This window comes from Rhinoderma darwinii, chromosome 6 (genome assembly GCF_050947455.1).
Source record: "Rhinoderma darwinii isolate aRhiDar2 chromosome 6, aRhiDar2.hap1, whole genome shotgun sequence".
Classification (NCBI taxonomy): domain Eukaryota; kingdom Metazoa; phylum Chordata; class Amphibia; order Anura; family Rhinodermatidae; genus Rhinoderma; species Rhinoderma darwinii.
The window spans coordinates 72,461,543-72,479,230 of NC_134692.1; the positions used below are offsets into that span (position 1 = coordinate 72,461,543).

Below are 17,688 nucleotides of genomic sequence, written 5' to 3' on the forward strand. Positions count from 1 at the left end.
GTGTAAGATTGACAAAGAGCTTTTTATAACACACCTTTGCCTTGCACATGGCGCTGTACGGTTTTATTACCTGATCAGACAGGTCAACGCAACCCATATATTTGTTGTACTCCTGTACGCAAAATGGTTTGGGGACTTGGGTGGTGGATCCGCGTACAGGGACAAGACTGCAGCTGCTGTCATGAATGCTAATCAGTATAAGGCCGTCCCTTTTATCCCTATATTTCAGGAGCAGCAGATAGTCGCTGCAGACAGCTCTGCTCTCTCCTAATTTTAGCGTCTGACCCATCAAAGTTTTGGGGAGGCCCTTCTGATTTTTGCGGATTGTTCCGCACGACAAGGTGGATCTGGACGAGAGAAGTTTTAGCAATGGGACACGGTTATAAAAGTTGTCCAGATAAAGATGATAACCTTTGCCAAGCAAAGGATGAACAAGATCACATACGATGTTTCCACTAATTCCGATTAAGGGGGGCATTCTGGGGGATCTATATAGGAGTCTTTCATCTCAAACTCTAAAAGATTAAGTGTAACCGGTGGCACTTTCACATAATTTATACAGTTTTAGGTCGTACCGGGCTCTTTTATTTGGTAGATACTGCCTGAAGTGAAGTCTACCTTTGAAGCTCACTAATGACTCATATACTGCAATGTTTAATTGGGGGGTATAAACTTGGGAAAAACTTCGGGAGTAGTGGGCAATTAATGGTCTATTTTTATAGAGACTTTTAAAATTTGGGTCTTGTGGGGGTGGGCAGTGACTTGTCGTTGTAGTGCAGGAACTTCAGGATAGCTTCAAATCGTGTCCTGCTCATTACTGTGCGGTACAGGGGGGGTGTTATATAAAATATCAAGGGACCAAGTCTCTAATACTGGGCTTTTTGACGAGACCAAAGCTTAAAAATAGGCCCCAATACTTCCCTAATTCCACTGAGTTTGTGGGGGTTCAATCTTGGCCAATCTTGGCCTTCTGGGATATGAACTGACCTGTATATATGTTGGTCTGCTGGACCATTACATTTAAAAGGGTGTCCGAAAAGAAAAGTTTCAAATAATCTATGGGGCTGAACCCTGTAGTATCAACTTGAATGCCTGAGGGGGCTGTAAATTCAGGCACCTGGGGGGCATAATTGTCCTTAGCTACCCATGTCAGCTCAGGCAGAGCTGGACCTTCGGCTCTTCTGCGCCGACGGACGGTGCAAATTCAGAGTAACTAGGTGCGGACGAAGATGACTGCACAAACTGTGCTTCATCTTCAGTCACGCTGTCCGTGTCGGAGCAGATCATTTGATATGCTTCCCTCGGCTGTGAAAACTCGTTTGGCCATATTGGGGGATTTTAGAATACTATACTAAACGCTGCACCCAAACTGCAACTACTGTTTTTTTTTTTCTACTTTAACTTTTTTGTTTAAATAAAAAATAAACACTGCTACTCCTAACTGAGCAATGAGAACAGACCGGCGACGCTTCTGTATTTAATCAGTAAGGGTACCTAACAGGGAACTCAGGCAGTGGGCAACCTAGGGACACCGCAGGGTGATGGCGACCGGGTACTGAGACAGGTGATCGCTGGGCACAGATCACAGCACGGCAGAAGGGAACTCTGGGTCACTGAACTTATACATTTGATGACCAGTGGGCACCAAAGGTGGTGATCACTGGTCAGTGGGCACAAAAGAGGCATGTCCCTGGGTTTTGTTTTCTATTTAGACTTCACTTTCTTCACGCTGGCAACCGTCTCAGCCAAGATTTCTAACAGAAATGAGCTCATCAGAGCCGGAGATGCTGGCAAAACAAGCCTCCAATGCTGTAATTGGCCAGTCAGTCCTGACTGGCCAATCACAGCGCTTGCCGGCACGGGACCATTCTGATTGGTCCTGTGCCATGAGTCCTGCTCTGCAACGGACTGACAGTTGCGATCAGGATGCTGTCACCGTGTCACTTAACAGGTACACAGTTTAAACCTTGGACGTGACTGTACGTGATATTGTGGGAAAGCACTTACAAACTCAACGTACAATCACGTCCGATTGCGAGAAGGGGTGAAGTAATAAAGCTTGTTATTCTGTTACTCGGGAGCTCCAGCTCATGCTTCCTAAAGAATAAACTGCCCAGTGTACCTCTATGCGATCTTTCACTACAGTGCGCAGGAAGTCACGAGACCAGAATATATAGTCTTGTCCTCCCTTGACAGATTCACACTTCAACGGACACTAACTTTTTGAATGACTAAGTCTGAAATCATAGTATATTTGATCCCGAACAAATCTGCAAAATCACTGATTAAATTTTTTTATGTTTTCCACTCGAAAAACCTGTTTGAAATCCCTCCCACTAGGGGTCTCCCTTTTTTGTAAATTGCTGATCACCCACTATTGCGAAAGCAAACCAGTCTTCAGCAGAAAGGTTGCCGAAATAGAACGCAGGCTCATTGTCAGAAACTGAGGCTGGAGGGAAGGGGATCACTTCAAAATAGCCATATCACAGGCTCTGGACCACCTAGAACAGTGTTTCTGGAGGCATGTGAAAGATGAGATTTTAGCTGTGACAACCAGAGATCACCAGTTAAAGACCATGCGTAATGGGAACTGTATATGCATATAGTATACAGCATCAATTCCCGACTTTGCTTTCAACTGGTGATAGATCTGGTTCCGTCACAGCTAGAACTGCGATCCTGGTTACATATGTAAGATAACAATCTTGGCTTTCAAGGTCGTACACAGCCCGAGATGGCGAATTGAAGTGAAGTGATGTTATTTTAACCCCTTAATGACCAGCCTATTTTAAACCTTAATGACCAAGCCATTTTTTAAGTTTTTCCATCGTCGCATTCCAAGAGCTATAACCCTACCATAGCTGTATAAGGTCTTGTTTTTTGCGGGACAAGTTGTATTTTTTAATAGCACCATTTTGAGGGACATATTATTTATTGATTAACTTTTATTAACTTTTTTTTGGGGGGGGGGGAATAGAAAAAAAACTGAAATTTCGCCACGCTTTCGAGTCTTAAATCTACGCCGTTTACCGTGTGATATAAATAACACAATAACTTTATTTAGCGGGTTGTTACGATTGCAACGATACCAAATTTGTATAGTTTTTGTATGTTTTACTACTTTTACACAGTAAAAACGCTTTTTTTTCAAAATTATTTGTTTTTGTGTCTCCATATTTGAAGAGCCGAAACATTGTTATTTTTTCGCTGATGCGGTTGTATGAGGGCTTTTTTTTTGCGGGAAGACTTGTAGTTTTAATTGGTATCATTTTGGAGTAGATGCGACTTTTTGATCACTTTTTTTTAAAGTCAGGATTCACAGAAAACAGCAATTTTTCCATAGTTTTTTTATTACATTTTTTACGGCGTTCACCGTGCGGGTTAAATAATGTAATACTTTTATAGTCGGGGTCGTTACGAACGCAGCGATACCAAATATGTGTAACTTTTTTACTTTATTTTGTTTTTTTAATAGTAAAGCATTTTGTAAGGGGAAAAGCTGGGTTTTTCATTTTTTTAAATTTTTAATTAACTTTATTAAACTTTTTTTAAACTTTTTTACTAGTCCCACTAGGGGACTTTAATATGCGATTCTCCGATCGCTATTATAATACACTGCAATACTTTTTTATTGCAGTGTATTACTGCCTGTTTAAAACGGACAGGCATCTGCTAGGTCATGTCTCCGGCATAATCTAGCAGGCATTCGCTCCAGGCAGACCTGGGGGCCTTTATTAGGCCCCCGGCTACCATTAGAGACACAGACACTCGGCGATCATATCGCTGGGTGTCAGTGGGGGAGAGAGGGAGCTCCCTCCCTCTCTCCAAAACCACTCAGATGCGGTGTACAGGTGAGATCGATACTAATATCGATCTCACCCGGCAGAGCAGGGACGCCCCCAGCTGCCTCTAGCAGCTGAGAGCAGGGAGATTTGACGCTCCCTGCTCTGTTTACTTTATCCTGATGCAGTGCCGTAAAAAGGCATATGAATCAGAATAAAGCCCGTTGGTGGCCGCCGTTAAAAGGCGTATTGGCGGTCACTAACGGGTTAAAACCATTAGACTTTAATTACGATAAAGCCCTAGTAAAGTTTTTAAAGTTAGTAAAGCTCTGTTACTTTGAAAACCCTGATGTTACTAACCTTATTTTGCCAGGTGGTTGGCACAAAGTATGCTTCAAATCCCAAGAAAGAGACTCCCAAATGGTTATTATGTCTTCAAAACTGACAGCGAGAAGAGACCCATCTTCAGAAAAACTGCAAGCAGTAGCTTTGAATCCATGGTAACTGCCAAGAAAATCACAGCTCCAACCACTGCTTTGCCCTGTACAACACAAAAAAATACAACATTCTTAACTAAATGGAGATTTCTTATATTTATTCTGCATAGTTGCATTTAAAAAAAATAGATGGGTCAGGTGAGGTGACGGGTCCGCTTTAAGAAAAAGTTAATGGAAAGAAGATGTATCTGAGCGGAGAAGTTCTAGCCTTCAATTACAGATTTCAAATACGTTTACACAAAAGGGCTGGTGCTGGATAATGGTGAAAGATAGGGCTGGGCGATTCGGATCAATCAAAATCACGATTAATTGAACATGTAACCCCGATTACAATTAATGAATGCGCTTTAGGCAACACCCCCTTTTGCTATATATATTATATATATATTCCGGGCCTGCCGTATATAATATAACCCGATACTGCCCGTCACACAATTTAATGCCCCTATAGTGTTGCCCACACAGTATTATGCCCCATAGATGCCCCCGGAGTATAATGCCTCCATAGCTGCCCCCACACACCATATAACACCCCACAGCTGACCCCTTGAAGTAGAATGCCTCATAGTTGCCACCATGCAATATTAATGCACCCATAACTGCCCCACACTGTATAACTGCCTGATAACTGCCCCTTGCAGTATAATGCCCCACAGCTGCTCCAATAGTGGCGAATAAAAATAATAAAATACATACTCCGCTAACCTTGTTCCAATGACGAGTGGGAATCCCTCTGCTCCTCCAGTCTATGCAGATCGGCGTGATAACGTCATCGCGCCTATCTGTGCTTGAACAGGCACGAGGCAGTATCATCACGCCTGTCTGCGCTGAGCTTTGTGCGGCTGGCATTACGTAGTGAACAGGTACCCAACGGCCCCCTGCACTACCAATGGATTCACCTGTATCTGCATCCTGACGACGCAGATGCAGTTGAAACCAGAAGAAGAAAAAAAATGCGCAAGATGACGCCGGTTATCTGCGCTAAATTTCGGTTTACCTTTTTCCCCCGAATAATTGCCCAACTGTAGCAAAAGTTAAAACAGATGTGTATAAAAAAAAAAACATGCCAGAAGTATACGCTTTCGGCATAAATTTGACTATTTGGCCGCAATTAGAGCCATGTGATGTGAACCTTCTGTTTGAATAAATAATTTTATTTATAACTAGCAGACACTGTCACTAGATTTAAAGACCAGTTACGCTAAACTTCGAGAATAAGATGGTGTATTTCCAAATTCACATAGAAATTATCTGGGTGCTGACCTAGTCTTATGGCAACGCTATATAGAGGATGCTGAGCTTTCTGCATCTCTCTGGAGTAAATGGGATAGGACACGCCTGATGGACGTGAGTTGGGCTACCTGCTTTGGCATGGAGACTGGCTAGAAGTGCCACACACTGCTGCAGCCTGCCTCTATTAGGTGTTTATGCCACATTTGTCTGATTGACAATTGCGCTTCTGCTATAAAGTAGGACTGATTTTTGGGGAGTGTCACTAAAACACATTCTTGCTACTTTCTTTTTTTTTTTTCTTTTTTTAAAGGATGTGCGTATATCTGAACTTTGCACACACTTTTTAGATGGTTTCATGTAGGTCTGTTTGGTTCAGCATTTTAGTCAGACACTTTTACTCTCATGCAACATCTACAAAATATCACGGTCTCCAAGTTGAATAAAGGAGATCATGACCGTAAAATAGTTTAACTTACTCTTACATACTTCAGGTCGGATTTCAAGAACTATATAAAGTTTGAGGGTACACTTACGTTCAAGTTCTTTTAGGACGACAATTTTTAAATTTGCCATTTAGAAAAAAAATGATGTTTAGACTTTTCTGTTGTGGGGTTTTTGCATGTAGATGTAGCCAGATATGTGCAGTGCTGCATCAGTGTGAGCAGAACTGTGCTTTCCAATCTGCCAGCTCTCCACAAGCACTGGCATCTCGCCTTCTTAGTTTCATCAAACAACTATGTGTCTGATCACTGTTAGGGGGCTTAGAAGTACAGCGCTGCACACACTGAGGCAGTGCTGCACTTACCTGTCTGCCGGCTCTCTCCAAAATGGAGTCTGGGAAAAGCGTTCTGGCAGGGCAGTCCATAGCCGGCCATGAAAGGGTTAATATACAATTCAAATTTCTCCCTCTGCAGGTCCTGTGTTGCAGCGGCATTGGTTACCATGGGATACTACACTTGATAGAGTAGGGACCCACTTGAAAGAGGTCGCCGCAAAGTGTCAAGTGGGCTTATACAGTTTGATCAAAAGGTTTACTAAGAACCTCGTGCATTTTATTTTGCTGAGCCGCAATAGATCAAGTATAGCAAGTGGATGTGCGGTCCAGGTTTTTTCTCTCCCCGTGGATATATACAATTCAAGTTTCATTTGTACGTCAGGAGTGTGAAAATTGTCCAGAAACCCCAGTGTGAAAGTGTTAAAGGATGCCAACCTGTGGTACAGTAGCATAAATAAACCTATAATTCAATATCTGCATGGGTAATATTTTCAAACAATCTAATCGTAAAAGCTGGAGGCTGTTCATGTTGAATAGATGAATATTTCAAAAGCCTAATTGTAATTTCATATTTGTTTGTTCCCTCATACCCCGATCCTTCAATATCCATTTAGACATCATGTCTATTATCTAATGTTATCTATTCCTCATATCCGATCATTATCTATCCATCATAGTCTAGACTTTAAATCCCAGAAGGGGATTTCAACTGTCCCACATTTTTTATATATTCCTAATATACCACACCTATTATCTATCCTTCATATTACAAATAAAAATGTGCAACAACACAGAAAAAACAGAGGTTACCATTTTATTTGACATCATGCCATACTAATATATTGGACTTACGATAAATGTCAGAATTGTCCTCCAGTACCCAGACTTTAAACAGGCCATCATTCCCAGTAGTTACCAAAGTGGGAGCATCTTTTTCTGAATCACATCCACATTGGAAGGACAGGGATGTAATTTGGTCCTCATGAGGCAAGTTGATTGTGGTGTTCAAGACAAAGCTTTTAAACAAAGAGAACAGGAAGCATTGTAAATTCTAAAAAAATATGTTTTTAAATTTACGATAAACGTAGAGTTTAACCACTTTCATTGTCAATGACTTACGGAATGTATCTCAGATCTTGGTATCATATCAAAGGGAGGGGTGGGAGGCAGAATCTACAAACGACAGTAGAAAGTTTTAGGCTACATGCACACGTTGCTTATTTTGGTGCTGAAATTGTGCATCAAAACCGGAGATGGAGGCAGGTAAGTCCGCAAGTAAAATTCGCACTAATGGTGCATTTTTAGGTGCAGTTTTTACATTTTGATGATGAAACAGGTGCAGATTTTATGCTGCGGATTCTGGTGCGTTTTTTTTTTTTTTATAAACTTGTGAGATACAATTCTGAGACGGAAACGCAACAAACTGACTTGCTGCAGATTTTTTAAATCGCACTGCAGGACGATTAATGCAAAGTAGAGAGATTATTTGAAATCTCATCTACCTTGCTGGTAATGTATTACGATGTGGATTTGCTGAAGGAAAAGCTGAACATAATACGCATCGTGTGCATGTGGCCTAAAGCCTGTTACTGCCAACCTTTAAAGAGGCTCTGTCACCAGATTTTGCAACCCCTATCTGCTATTGCAGCAGATAGGCGCTGCAATGTAGATTACAGTAACGTTTTTATTTTTAAAAAACGAGCATTTTTGGCCAAGTTATGACCATTTTTGTAGTTATGCAAATGATGCTTGCAAAAGTCCAAGTGGGCGTGTATTATGTGCGTACATCGGGGCGTTTTTAATACTTTTACTAGCTGGGCGTTCTGATGAGAAGTATCATCCACTTCTCTACACAACGCCCAGCTTCTGGCAGTGCAGACACAGCCGTGTTCTCGAGAGATCACGCTGTGTCGTCACTCACAGGTCCTGCATCGTGTCAGACGAGCGGGGACACATCAGCACCAGAGGCTACAGATGATTCTGCAGCAGCATCGGCGTTTGCAGGTAAGTAGCTACATCGACTTACCTGCTAACGCCGATGCTGCTGCAGAATCAACTGGTGCCGATGTGTCCGACACGATGCAGGACCTGTGAGTGACGTCACAGCGTGATCTGGCAGAAGCTGGGCGTTCTGAAGAGAAGTGGATGATACTTCTCATCAGAACGCCCAGCTAGTAAAAGTAGTAAAAACGCCCCGATGTACGCACATAACACACGCCCACTTGGACTTTTGCAAGCCTCATTTGCATAACTACAAAAATGGTCATAACTTGGCCAAAAATGCTCGTTTTTTAAAAATAAAAACGTTACTGTAATCTACATTGCAGCGCCTATCTGCTGCAATAGCAGATAGGGGTTGCAAAATCTGGTGACAGAGCCTCTTTAATTCATGTTCTCACCCCTCCTTACTATTTAGAGAGGATATGTGCTCTTTGATTGTCACATCTAGGTGGTCTTGTTTTTTTCTACTGAAAAGGGTAAGGGTTACACGGCCCAACGGGAGCGGTGTAAATGAGAACTGGTGAACGAGACAGCACGTTGATCGGCGAACGTTTGCTCCTTTCACGAGTAGCTAGGTATGGGGACGAGTGCTTGTCAATACAACCGCTCGTCCCCACACATTTCTATCATGACGGCAGCATGTCTCCCTATTTACACAGGATGATGTGCTGCCAACAATATTATTTTCGGCTGCATAAAATATACAATCAGCTCGTTCATTGGCTGATCGCTGCTCTGTTTACACAGGGCAACGATCGGCAACAAGTGTTCTGTGAACGCTCGTTTGCCCAATATTTGGCCCATGTAAAAGGGCCTCTAATCACCCCTGCAAGTAATCAGGCAGTTTGTTGATTGTGACACCGATATTTACTGGTACTCGATTTTGTTAAAATACGTGCATGTTGACAGAGGCATAAGTGGTATATATGAACTGCACATCTTCAACTTTTATTTCAGGTGTTGCATTTTTTTTTTTTTACTAAATGTTACACCTTAATGCAAAAATGGCATGAAGGTGCCCATCAGTGAGCTGGGTGGCATTTTTTCATTCTATAATTCAGGTTTTATTTGTGTACGTCAAAAGTGTAAAAATTGCCTCAGCAGTGACTGGGTAAATCATTCGGATACCAAAATAGAAAAAAAACGGAGTGCACAACTAGTATAGGATTTTATCATTATCAAAACATGTAGTACGGCTGTGTCAGACTAGTTTAGCTTTTCTTCACGTGTGTGTTAAAATTTGCTTTTAAAACGAAGACTATGTTCACATCAATGTCATGGGTTTAGTTTAGAGAGAAGTCAAGACGCTGAGTCATTTTTCAACAGCTCCAAACATAGCCTGACTGACACCACAACGGCAACGTGAACATTTTGGAATGAATTCTATTTCTATTATATTTCCAGACACTGCGGTCTATTGAACGACATACAGTACATAGGTAAAGGGCTGGATGAATGTCTGTACAGGGCCATGGGCAGACTGTTACGTGTCACCTGCTTTTTTTTTTTTTATCAATATGGGAAATGAAATAATACCACCAAAAATACTAACCTTCTAATGCTTAAATAATATCAACATACGGTACATAATTGTGTTACATCGAAAGCACATAGCAATTCCATGATCACACTTATTTAATGTTCAAATAACACTATACATTCCTAAACAATACCAGAGCTGTCACAGTGACTTAGAGGACCGGTCACTAGGTCCTGCAAAGCGAGTTATTAGACTCACCTAAGAGCCACTGTGTCGTAGTCCAGCGGCGTTTATCCTGTACTTGTGCGTCCGCCCATTGCTGAGCTATGGACCCCACTTTATTTAGCAACCAATATGGAAATGACCCGCTGGTTAGCCTAGTGGGTTTGGCCGCCAGCGATTCTTAATGGGCAGAGCTACCACTGTGCTTCTGACTAGGATTTATCAGCGTGAGGCTGTTTCCTAAAGACTGTCTTCAGCCAGCACCATCTCGTGAGACCACGCTGGCTGAAGACTGGGTGTGACACTTACACAGAATACTCGGCAGCATGCAAGAAGGCGCAATACATAAATCAAAGCACCTGTTTGACAGTCGCTGTGATGCCACTCATTAATAGCAGGTAAACATATCTTCCATGGCACGGCGTCTTTCATCACTATTGTTCTTCTCGTAGATTGGTTTGTCAGAGTGATACACACTGAGCCTCTGACACTGACCTATCAGCGTGAGGCTGTTTCCTTAAGACAGTCTTTAGGAAACAGCCTCATGCGTATAGGTCAGCATCAGAGGCTCAGTGGTAGCTCCGCCCATTAAGAATCGCTGGCGCCCAAACCCACTTAAATAAAGAGGGGTCCATAGCTCAGCAACAGGGGGACGCACAAGTACAGGACAAACACCACTGGACTCACACAGTGGCTATTAGGTGAGACTACTAACTCGCTTTGTAGAACCTAGAGTCAGGTCCTCTAAGTCTCAGGCCATGGTAGGGCAGGATGGCAGAGGCTTTGGAATGATTGCATTATTTACCGATGCTATAATCGTTACCTTTGCAGCTTGTCACTGTATTCCCAAAACTTCATCTGTACTTCAAGATGATCTGTTCCTTTTCTTAACTCTTCAACAGTTGCTAGCCAGTTCCCCTTTGCATTAAAAGCAGCCTTCACCAAATCTATGTACTGTAGTCCGGACTGATTGATGAACTCTCGTTGTACTATGTCCAGCTACATGCAAGAATACTTATATTACTATAAAATAATCAGTGTACACAAGTCATGTATTCGTACACATCAGTAATCATAATTAAGAGTAGTGACCAGTAACGAATAGTAGTGACCAGAGATTAGAGATTATCACTTGGAGAAAACATTTTCACCTTTAACACCTAAACACTGGTATGTGCATACTTCAAAAGATGGGCAAGTGCACATCTCACATAGATTGAGGAATCATACAGAGTGGAATGAAATGGGATACCGGTGTTTTAAAAATTGATGGCCTATCCTTATAAAAGGCAAACAACATTAAATCGGTGCACCACGGCTCCTTCGGACAGCTGATTGCCGAGAGTCAGACCCCCACCGATCGAACATCGATGGCCGATCCGAAGGATTGGCCATTAATTTTAAAAACCCAGATAATCCCTTTAAAGCCATTCATTTGTCATGTGCTACTGCAGCCAATCACTGGTCTCAGTGGTCATGTGCCGTTTATGGCTGCATCACCACTGAAACCAGCGATTGCTGCAGAAGCACGTGACCTCTGCAAGAGGTATTGGGAACAGAAATACTGACCAAAATACTGCTGTGTGAAAGTGGCCATTGGTATCGAACTATAAACTCTAAGGGTAAATGCCATTTATTAGTTATGAATTCCACGACAAAATTAGAACAGCATATTAAAGGAACATTTTAAGTACATTTGGATGGACAAATACTTCAATACCTTGGCATTTAAGTTGCACACTCCCTTCCTGCAATGCTTAGTATTAACTATTCTGAGCGTATCAGGAAGGACGTCTGCAACCTAAGGAAGTTCCCCTGTTCTTGGATCGCAAAAATAAACCTTATAAAAATGAAGCTCCATCCAGTAATTCTATACAACTTTAGATGAATTCCCCTTCCCTTTCCACAACTAAATTTTAAAAAACTTAAACATTTGATACTGAACTTTATTTGGGGACAAACACGCTCAAGAATAGGGAAGGAAAGGGAAGGATACTTTGTATAAAAAAAATAAAAAAATTAGGGATGGTGGCACGGGCCTCCCGGATGTGAGCTCATACCATACAGCAGCAATATTAGAACATATTAGTTGCGGATGGTGTGACGAACTAGATCTATGTTGGGTTCAAATAGAATTAGCATACCCAAAGGCTACATCACTTTATATATAAATTTACTAGGCCTTCATACCACATACCAGATGCTGAATACTAAATGGACACAATTACATTGTCTCATCTGTTATGACAAAAGGTGGCCTCTGATATTATATCATAGTAATAGGAAACTAAACTATATGATTAGCTGGGGGAAAAAAATAATCTGTGTAGAGTTTTTTCATTACATAACTGGCACCAAGCCATGAATTTATCTTGCAGAATACATATTGTGTTAATCACAGAGACAATACGTAAAATACAGTTACGCTGGTACTTAACGCCAGCTAAATGAGCTAGATACTATCCTTCAGAGTCAGATTTATGCTGGCGTGTTTGTGGTGAGAGGTGACCTAGTTAATTTGTGGTGGAACTGCCCAAAAATCAAAACATTTTGAGAGGATACTTTGACTTGCTGATCTACATATGTTCCAAGGAGATTCAACATCTACCGGAGTACGTATTGTTGGATCTCATATCCGAAATTATCCCCGCTACCTCTAGATGGGTGGTTAATAGAATCTTGTCTGTTGCAAGAACAGAGGTGGCACATAAATGGAAGTCAAAAAAATCAACTTCACATAGGTAGAGTAATAAATAGGGTTAATCAGTATTTTTGTTACGAAACTATTTTTTTTTTTTTATATAAAAAGCAATGAGCATAAAAAAAATGGACAGGGTGGTCTAAGGGCCTGTTCACATCAGCGTTGACTTACCTTTCCGGGGTTCCGTCTGAGGTTTCCGTCGTGTGAACCCCGCAACGGAAAGTCAAATTGAAACCACAGCTTCCGTTTCAGTCACCATTAATATCAATGGTGACGGAAATATTGCTAATGGTTTCCGTTCGTCACCATTCCGGCAGGTTTCCGTTTTAATGACGGAAAAATGGAAACCTGCCGGAATGGTGATAAACAGAAACCATTAGCAATGTTTCCTTCACCATTGATCTCAATGGTGACTGAAACAGAAGCTGTGGTTTCAGTTTGACTTCGTTGCGGGGTTCACCCGACGGAAACCTCCGATGGAACCCCGGAACAGAAAGCCAACGCTGATGTGAACAGGCCCTCATTTCTTATATCATCTGGGGTTGTGTTTTTTTTTTCTACCTTCCTTCCTTTTGTTTTACATTTAATCTTTATTATTAAGGTCTTCAGTATTTGTATTAGATATAGTTTGTTTGAAATACAGGCAGTTGGCATATTTAGGTCATATGTATTAAGGCCCTATTCAGACAAGGATAAATCGGGCATGTGACGGACGTATTCTTAACTGTCTCGCGGCTGCATTAAAATCAATGCATCTCCATGGGGCTATTCACACAGCTGTTTATTTAATAGACCACGTGAACGGCCCGGGAAAAAAATAGGACATGTCCTATTTTTGCCGGTTTTCCCGGATCCCTGAATAGACTCAAGTCTATGAGGGATCTGTGAGAACAGGTCCCACACGGGTTCAAATCTTCAGTGAAAAAGGCGGTTTTCCACGGCCGAGTGAATAAAGCCTAAGGCCCTATTCACACGATAGGGTTTCCTGGCCGTATGACGGCCGTTCAAAAAACAGCCGTCACACGGCAGCAGTAGGAACAATAGACTCCAAATGGGGCTATCAACATGACCGATTTTTTGACAAAAAAAAATGGGACATGCCTTATTTTTGGCCGTTCTCCCGGCTCCCATAGAAGTCTATGGGGCCGGGTAATACACGGCCATTACTCGAATGTGTTCCGAGTAACGGCTGTGTCTTCCATCACTCGTTCTCCCCGCCTCCTCCCCACAGTGCTAAGTGCATGAGAGGAGGAAGAGGGTATTTTTTTAAATCCCTGTAGGAGCGGAATCCCCAATCCCAGGCCACAGCTTTGGCAACGCTGTAGCCTGGGATTGGGGATTCTGCTCCAGGAGAAGTCCTTGACTTCTGTCCATATATGGACACAGTGACGTCAGGGACTTCTGAAGCGGAATCCCGGGCCGTGCGGCACCACCTACAAGGGGAGGCCGTGCGGCACCACCTACAAGGGGAGGCCGTGCGGCACCACCTACAAGGGGAGGCCGTGCGGCACTACCTACAGAGGGCAGTGTGTGGCAAAAAATGTACAAATGAAAATCAGCCATTTTTAAAGCGGACAGGGAAAAAAAACGGATGCAAAACTGGTCAAAATCGGCCGTTAAAACCGGAAACACGGCCGAGAAAAACGGACCAAAATGGCCGTTTTTATCGGCCGACACTCGGACTGTCGTGTGAATAGAGCCTTAGCTCATATGCACACGACCGTGTTTCCCGGCGGTGCGACGGCCATTCAAAAAACGTCCGTCAAACGGCTGCAGTAAGAACAATAGACCCCAAATGGGGCTATTCATAAGACCTATATTTTGGGGCCAGGTAATACACCGCCATCACTTGAATGTGCTCCAAGTGACAGCAGTGTCTTCCGTCGCTCGCTCTCTCTCTCTCCTTTTCACAGTGCAAAGTGCATGTGAGGAGGGTGGTATTTTTTTGCTCCCTGTAGGAGCGGAATCCCCAATCCCCAGCCACAACTTCAGCAACGCTGTGGCCGGGGATTGGGGACTACACTCCAGCAGCAGTCCCTGACTTCAGTGACGGCAGGGACTTCTGAAGCGGAATCCCCACCGCTGTGGCCAGGGATTCGGATCCAGGAGAAGTGAGGGACTTCTCCTGGAGCCATCCCCTACAGGAAAGTAGAGGGGGTGGTGCCTTCTATGGGGGGTTACTAACTACAGGTGGGCAGCTTTGCGGCGCTACCTACGAGGGGGGGGGGCCGTGCGGCGCTACCTACGAGGGGGGGGGGGAGCCGTGCGGCGCTACCTACGAGGGGGGGGGGAGCCGTGCGGCGCTACCTACGAGGGGGGGGGAGCCGTGCGGCGCTACCTACGAGGGGGGAGCCGTGCGGCGCTACCTACGAGGGGGGGGACGTGCGGCGCTACCTACGAGGGGGGGACGTGCGGCGCTACCTACGAGGGGGGGGGCCGTGCGGCGCTACCTACGAGGGGGGGGGGGCCGTGCGGCGCTACCTACGAGGGGGGGGGGCCGTGCGGCGCTACCTACGAGGGGGGGTGGGGGCCGTGCGGCGCTACCTACGAGGGGGGGGGGGCCGTGCGGCGCTACCTACGAGGGGGGGGCCGTGCGGCGCTACCTACGAGGGGGGGGGGGCCGTGCGGCGCTACCTACGAGGGGGGGGCCGTGCGGCGCTACCTACGAGGGGGGGGGGCGCCGTGCGGCGCTACCTACGAGGGGGGGGGCCGTGCGGCGCTACCTACGAGGGGGGGCCGTGCGGCGCTACCTACGAGGGGGGGCCGTGCGGCGCTACCTACGAGGGGGGGCCGTGCGGCGCTACCTACGAGGGGGGGGCCGTGCGGCGCTACCTACGAGGGGGGGGGGCCGTGCGGCGCTACCTACGAGGGGGGGGCGCTGTGCGGCGCCACCTACAAGGGGGGGGCGTGCGGCACCACCTACAAGGGGGGGGGGCGGCCGTGCGGCACCTCCTACAAGGGGGGCCGTGCGGCACCTCCTACAAGGGGGGGCCGTGCGGCACCTCCTACAAGGGGGGGCCGTGTGGCACCTCCTACAAGGGGGGGCCGTGTGGCACCTCCTACAAGGGGGGGCCGTGTGGCACCTCCTACAAGGGGGGGGGCCGTGCGGCACTACCTACAGAGGGCAGAGTGTTGCATTATCTGCCGAGGTAAGTGTGTGGCAAAAAATGTACAAATGAAATTCATCCGATTTTAAAACGGACAGGGAAAAAAAACGGATGCAAAACGGGTCAAAATCGGCAACATGGCCCGGAAAGGAATCGAAACGGATGCAAAAAGGCCGGGAAAAAGTCCGTTTTTATTGGCCGACACTCGGACTGTCGTGTGAATAAGGTCTTAGTGTTTATATGCATGTGTTACAAATAGTAAAAATAAGTTATATAGCGCCATTATACACCAGTGTGTGCCACTTGGACACAAACGGATGTATAATTGCGCTGTATACCTGCTTGATACAGAAAAACACGCCATTTTCTGATAGCACTTATCAATTAGATACATGCAAACAATGGGATGTTTGTATCAGCAGGCAGCAGTAGGCTATCAGCACCAGGATTTAAAGAGGCTCTGTCACCAGAGCAAGTGTAATCTCGTTGTAACCTGTCATTTACAGCGTAATCTCGCGAGATTACGCTTGCTCTGCTGTAACTAACACAGAAACAGTAACGAAGTGCAGGGATTGTGAATAGACATCTCGTGGAATGTCTATTCACGGTCTAAACACTTCAGTATCGTTAATGTGTTAGTATAAAACAGCACATACTGATCTAAAAGGATCCCTATGCGCTGATAAAATGAATGGAGAGAAGTGTATGACGCTGCTTGGTCAGAGTCATACACTCCTCTGTACAACGCCCACTTGGTCAATAGTAAAACACGCCCAGTTGTCCATTGAGCAACTCATCAGAATAAATCTAAAATCACTAATAAAGTGGAGAAAATAAATCGGTTTTTTTAACTAAAAAGCACTGCTGTCACCTACATTATAGTGCCGATCTCCTTATGTAAGAGATAGGGCACTTATAATGTGGTGACAGAGCCTCTTTAAATGGAAAAACGATTAATTTATTTTTTGCTGTGGGTGGCGTCTGTTGACGTAGTGCTGCACTTGTGGGGGGATGTGGCCCAGAGCCAAGGAGGCTTGGCACAGCCTGATAGCATGAGTGCTTTTGGGCCCCTGGGTTGCTCCCTCTGCAGGAGCGGTGTTGCGGTGGCAGTGGTCACCATGCGGTGCTGCAACTGATAGAGACGGGGACCCACTTTGAAAGTGGTCGTCTTGAAGTGGCAAATGGGCTTATACAGTTTGATCAAAATGTTAATAAAGAACCTCTTGTTCATGTTTATAAATTATGACTAGCGGCTCAGATCAAAGTATATATTGTGGAAGTGCGGTCCATGTCTAGTTTCTCACAAAGCTGTTAAAAAGTTATACAATAAATTATATGTACCCCAAGATGAAAAAAAAAAAAAAGCGCTGTGTTTTTCGGAAAAAAAAAAGCGCTGTGTTTTTCGGCCCAAAATGGGCCGCGTCCTTATAGGGTTAAAAAAAATCTCCACTCAACCAGGTCTGATTTGGACACTAAACGGAATCAGACCCAGACAGCTGCAGCAGCAGATCAGGGCTGCCTGTAATCATATGAGCACAGTGAGAATACCTTGACCAAAAAGGAGCTACCTTCTTTCCTTAACACTTTCCCTCTGCAGCCATTTTTGGGATTTTCACTTTCATTTTTTTCCTCGACACCTTCCAAAAGCCATAACCTTTTTATTTTTCCGTCAATATTGCCGTATGAGAACTTGTTTTATGTGGGACGAGTTGTATATTTTTACGGCATCATTTATTGTACCATATAATATAGTGGGAAACTGGAAAAAAATTATATAAACACAGCGATACCACCAATCTTTTTGGGGTTTTGTTTTTACAGCGTTCAGCATGCAGTAAAAACGGCATCTTAAAGAGGCTCTGTCACCAGATTTTGCAACCCCTATCTGCT

The 17,688-nt window shown here is 44.4% G+C and overlaps 1 protein-coding gene across 1 annotated transcript in view; it reads right to left on the reverse strand.

Annotated features, from left to right (window-relative positions):
- Positions 1–17,688, reverse strand: part of WDR75 (WD repeat domain 75) — a 116,442-nt gene that overhangs the window by 28,696 nt on the left and 70,058 nt on the right. Inside the window, exons 12-14 of the mRNA XM_075831275.1 lie at positions 10,814–10,989; positions 7,140–7,303; positions 4,143–4,323 (exon numbers count right to left, since the gene is read on the reverse strand). Of these exons, the coding sequence (XP_075687390.1) occupies positions 4,143–4,323; positions 7,140–7,303; positions 10,814–10,989 (521 nt within the window). The remainder of the gene's footprint in view (positions 1–4,142; positions 4,324–7,139; positions 7,304–10,813; positions 10,990–17,688) is intronic.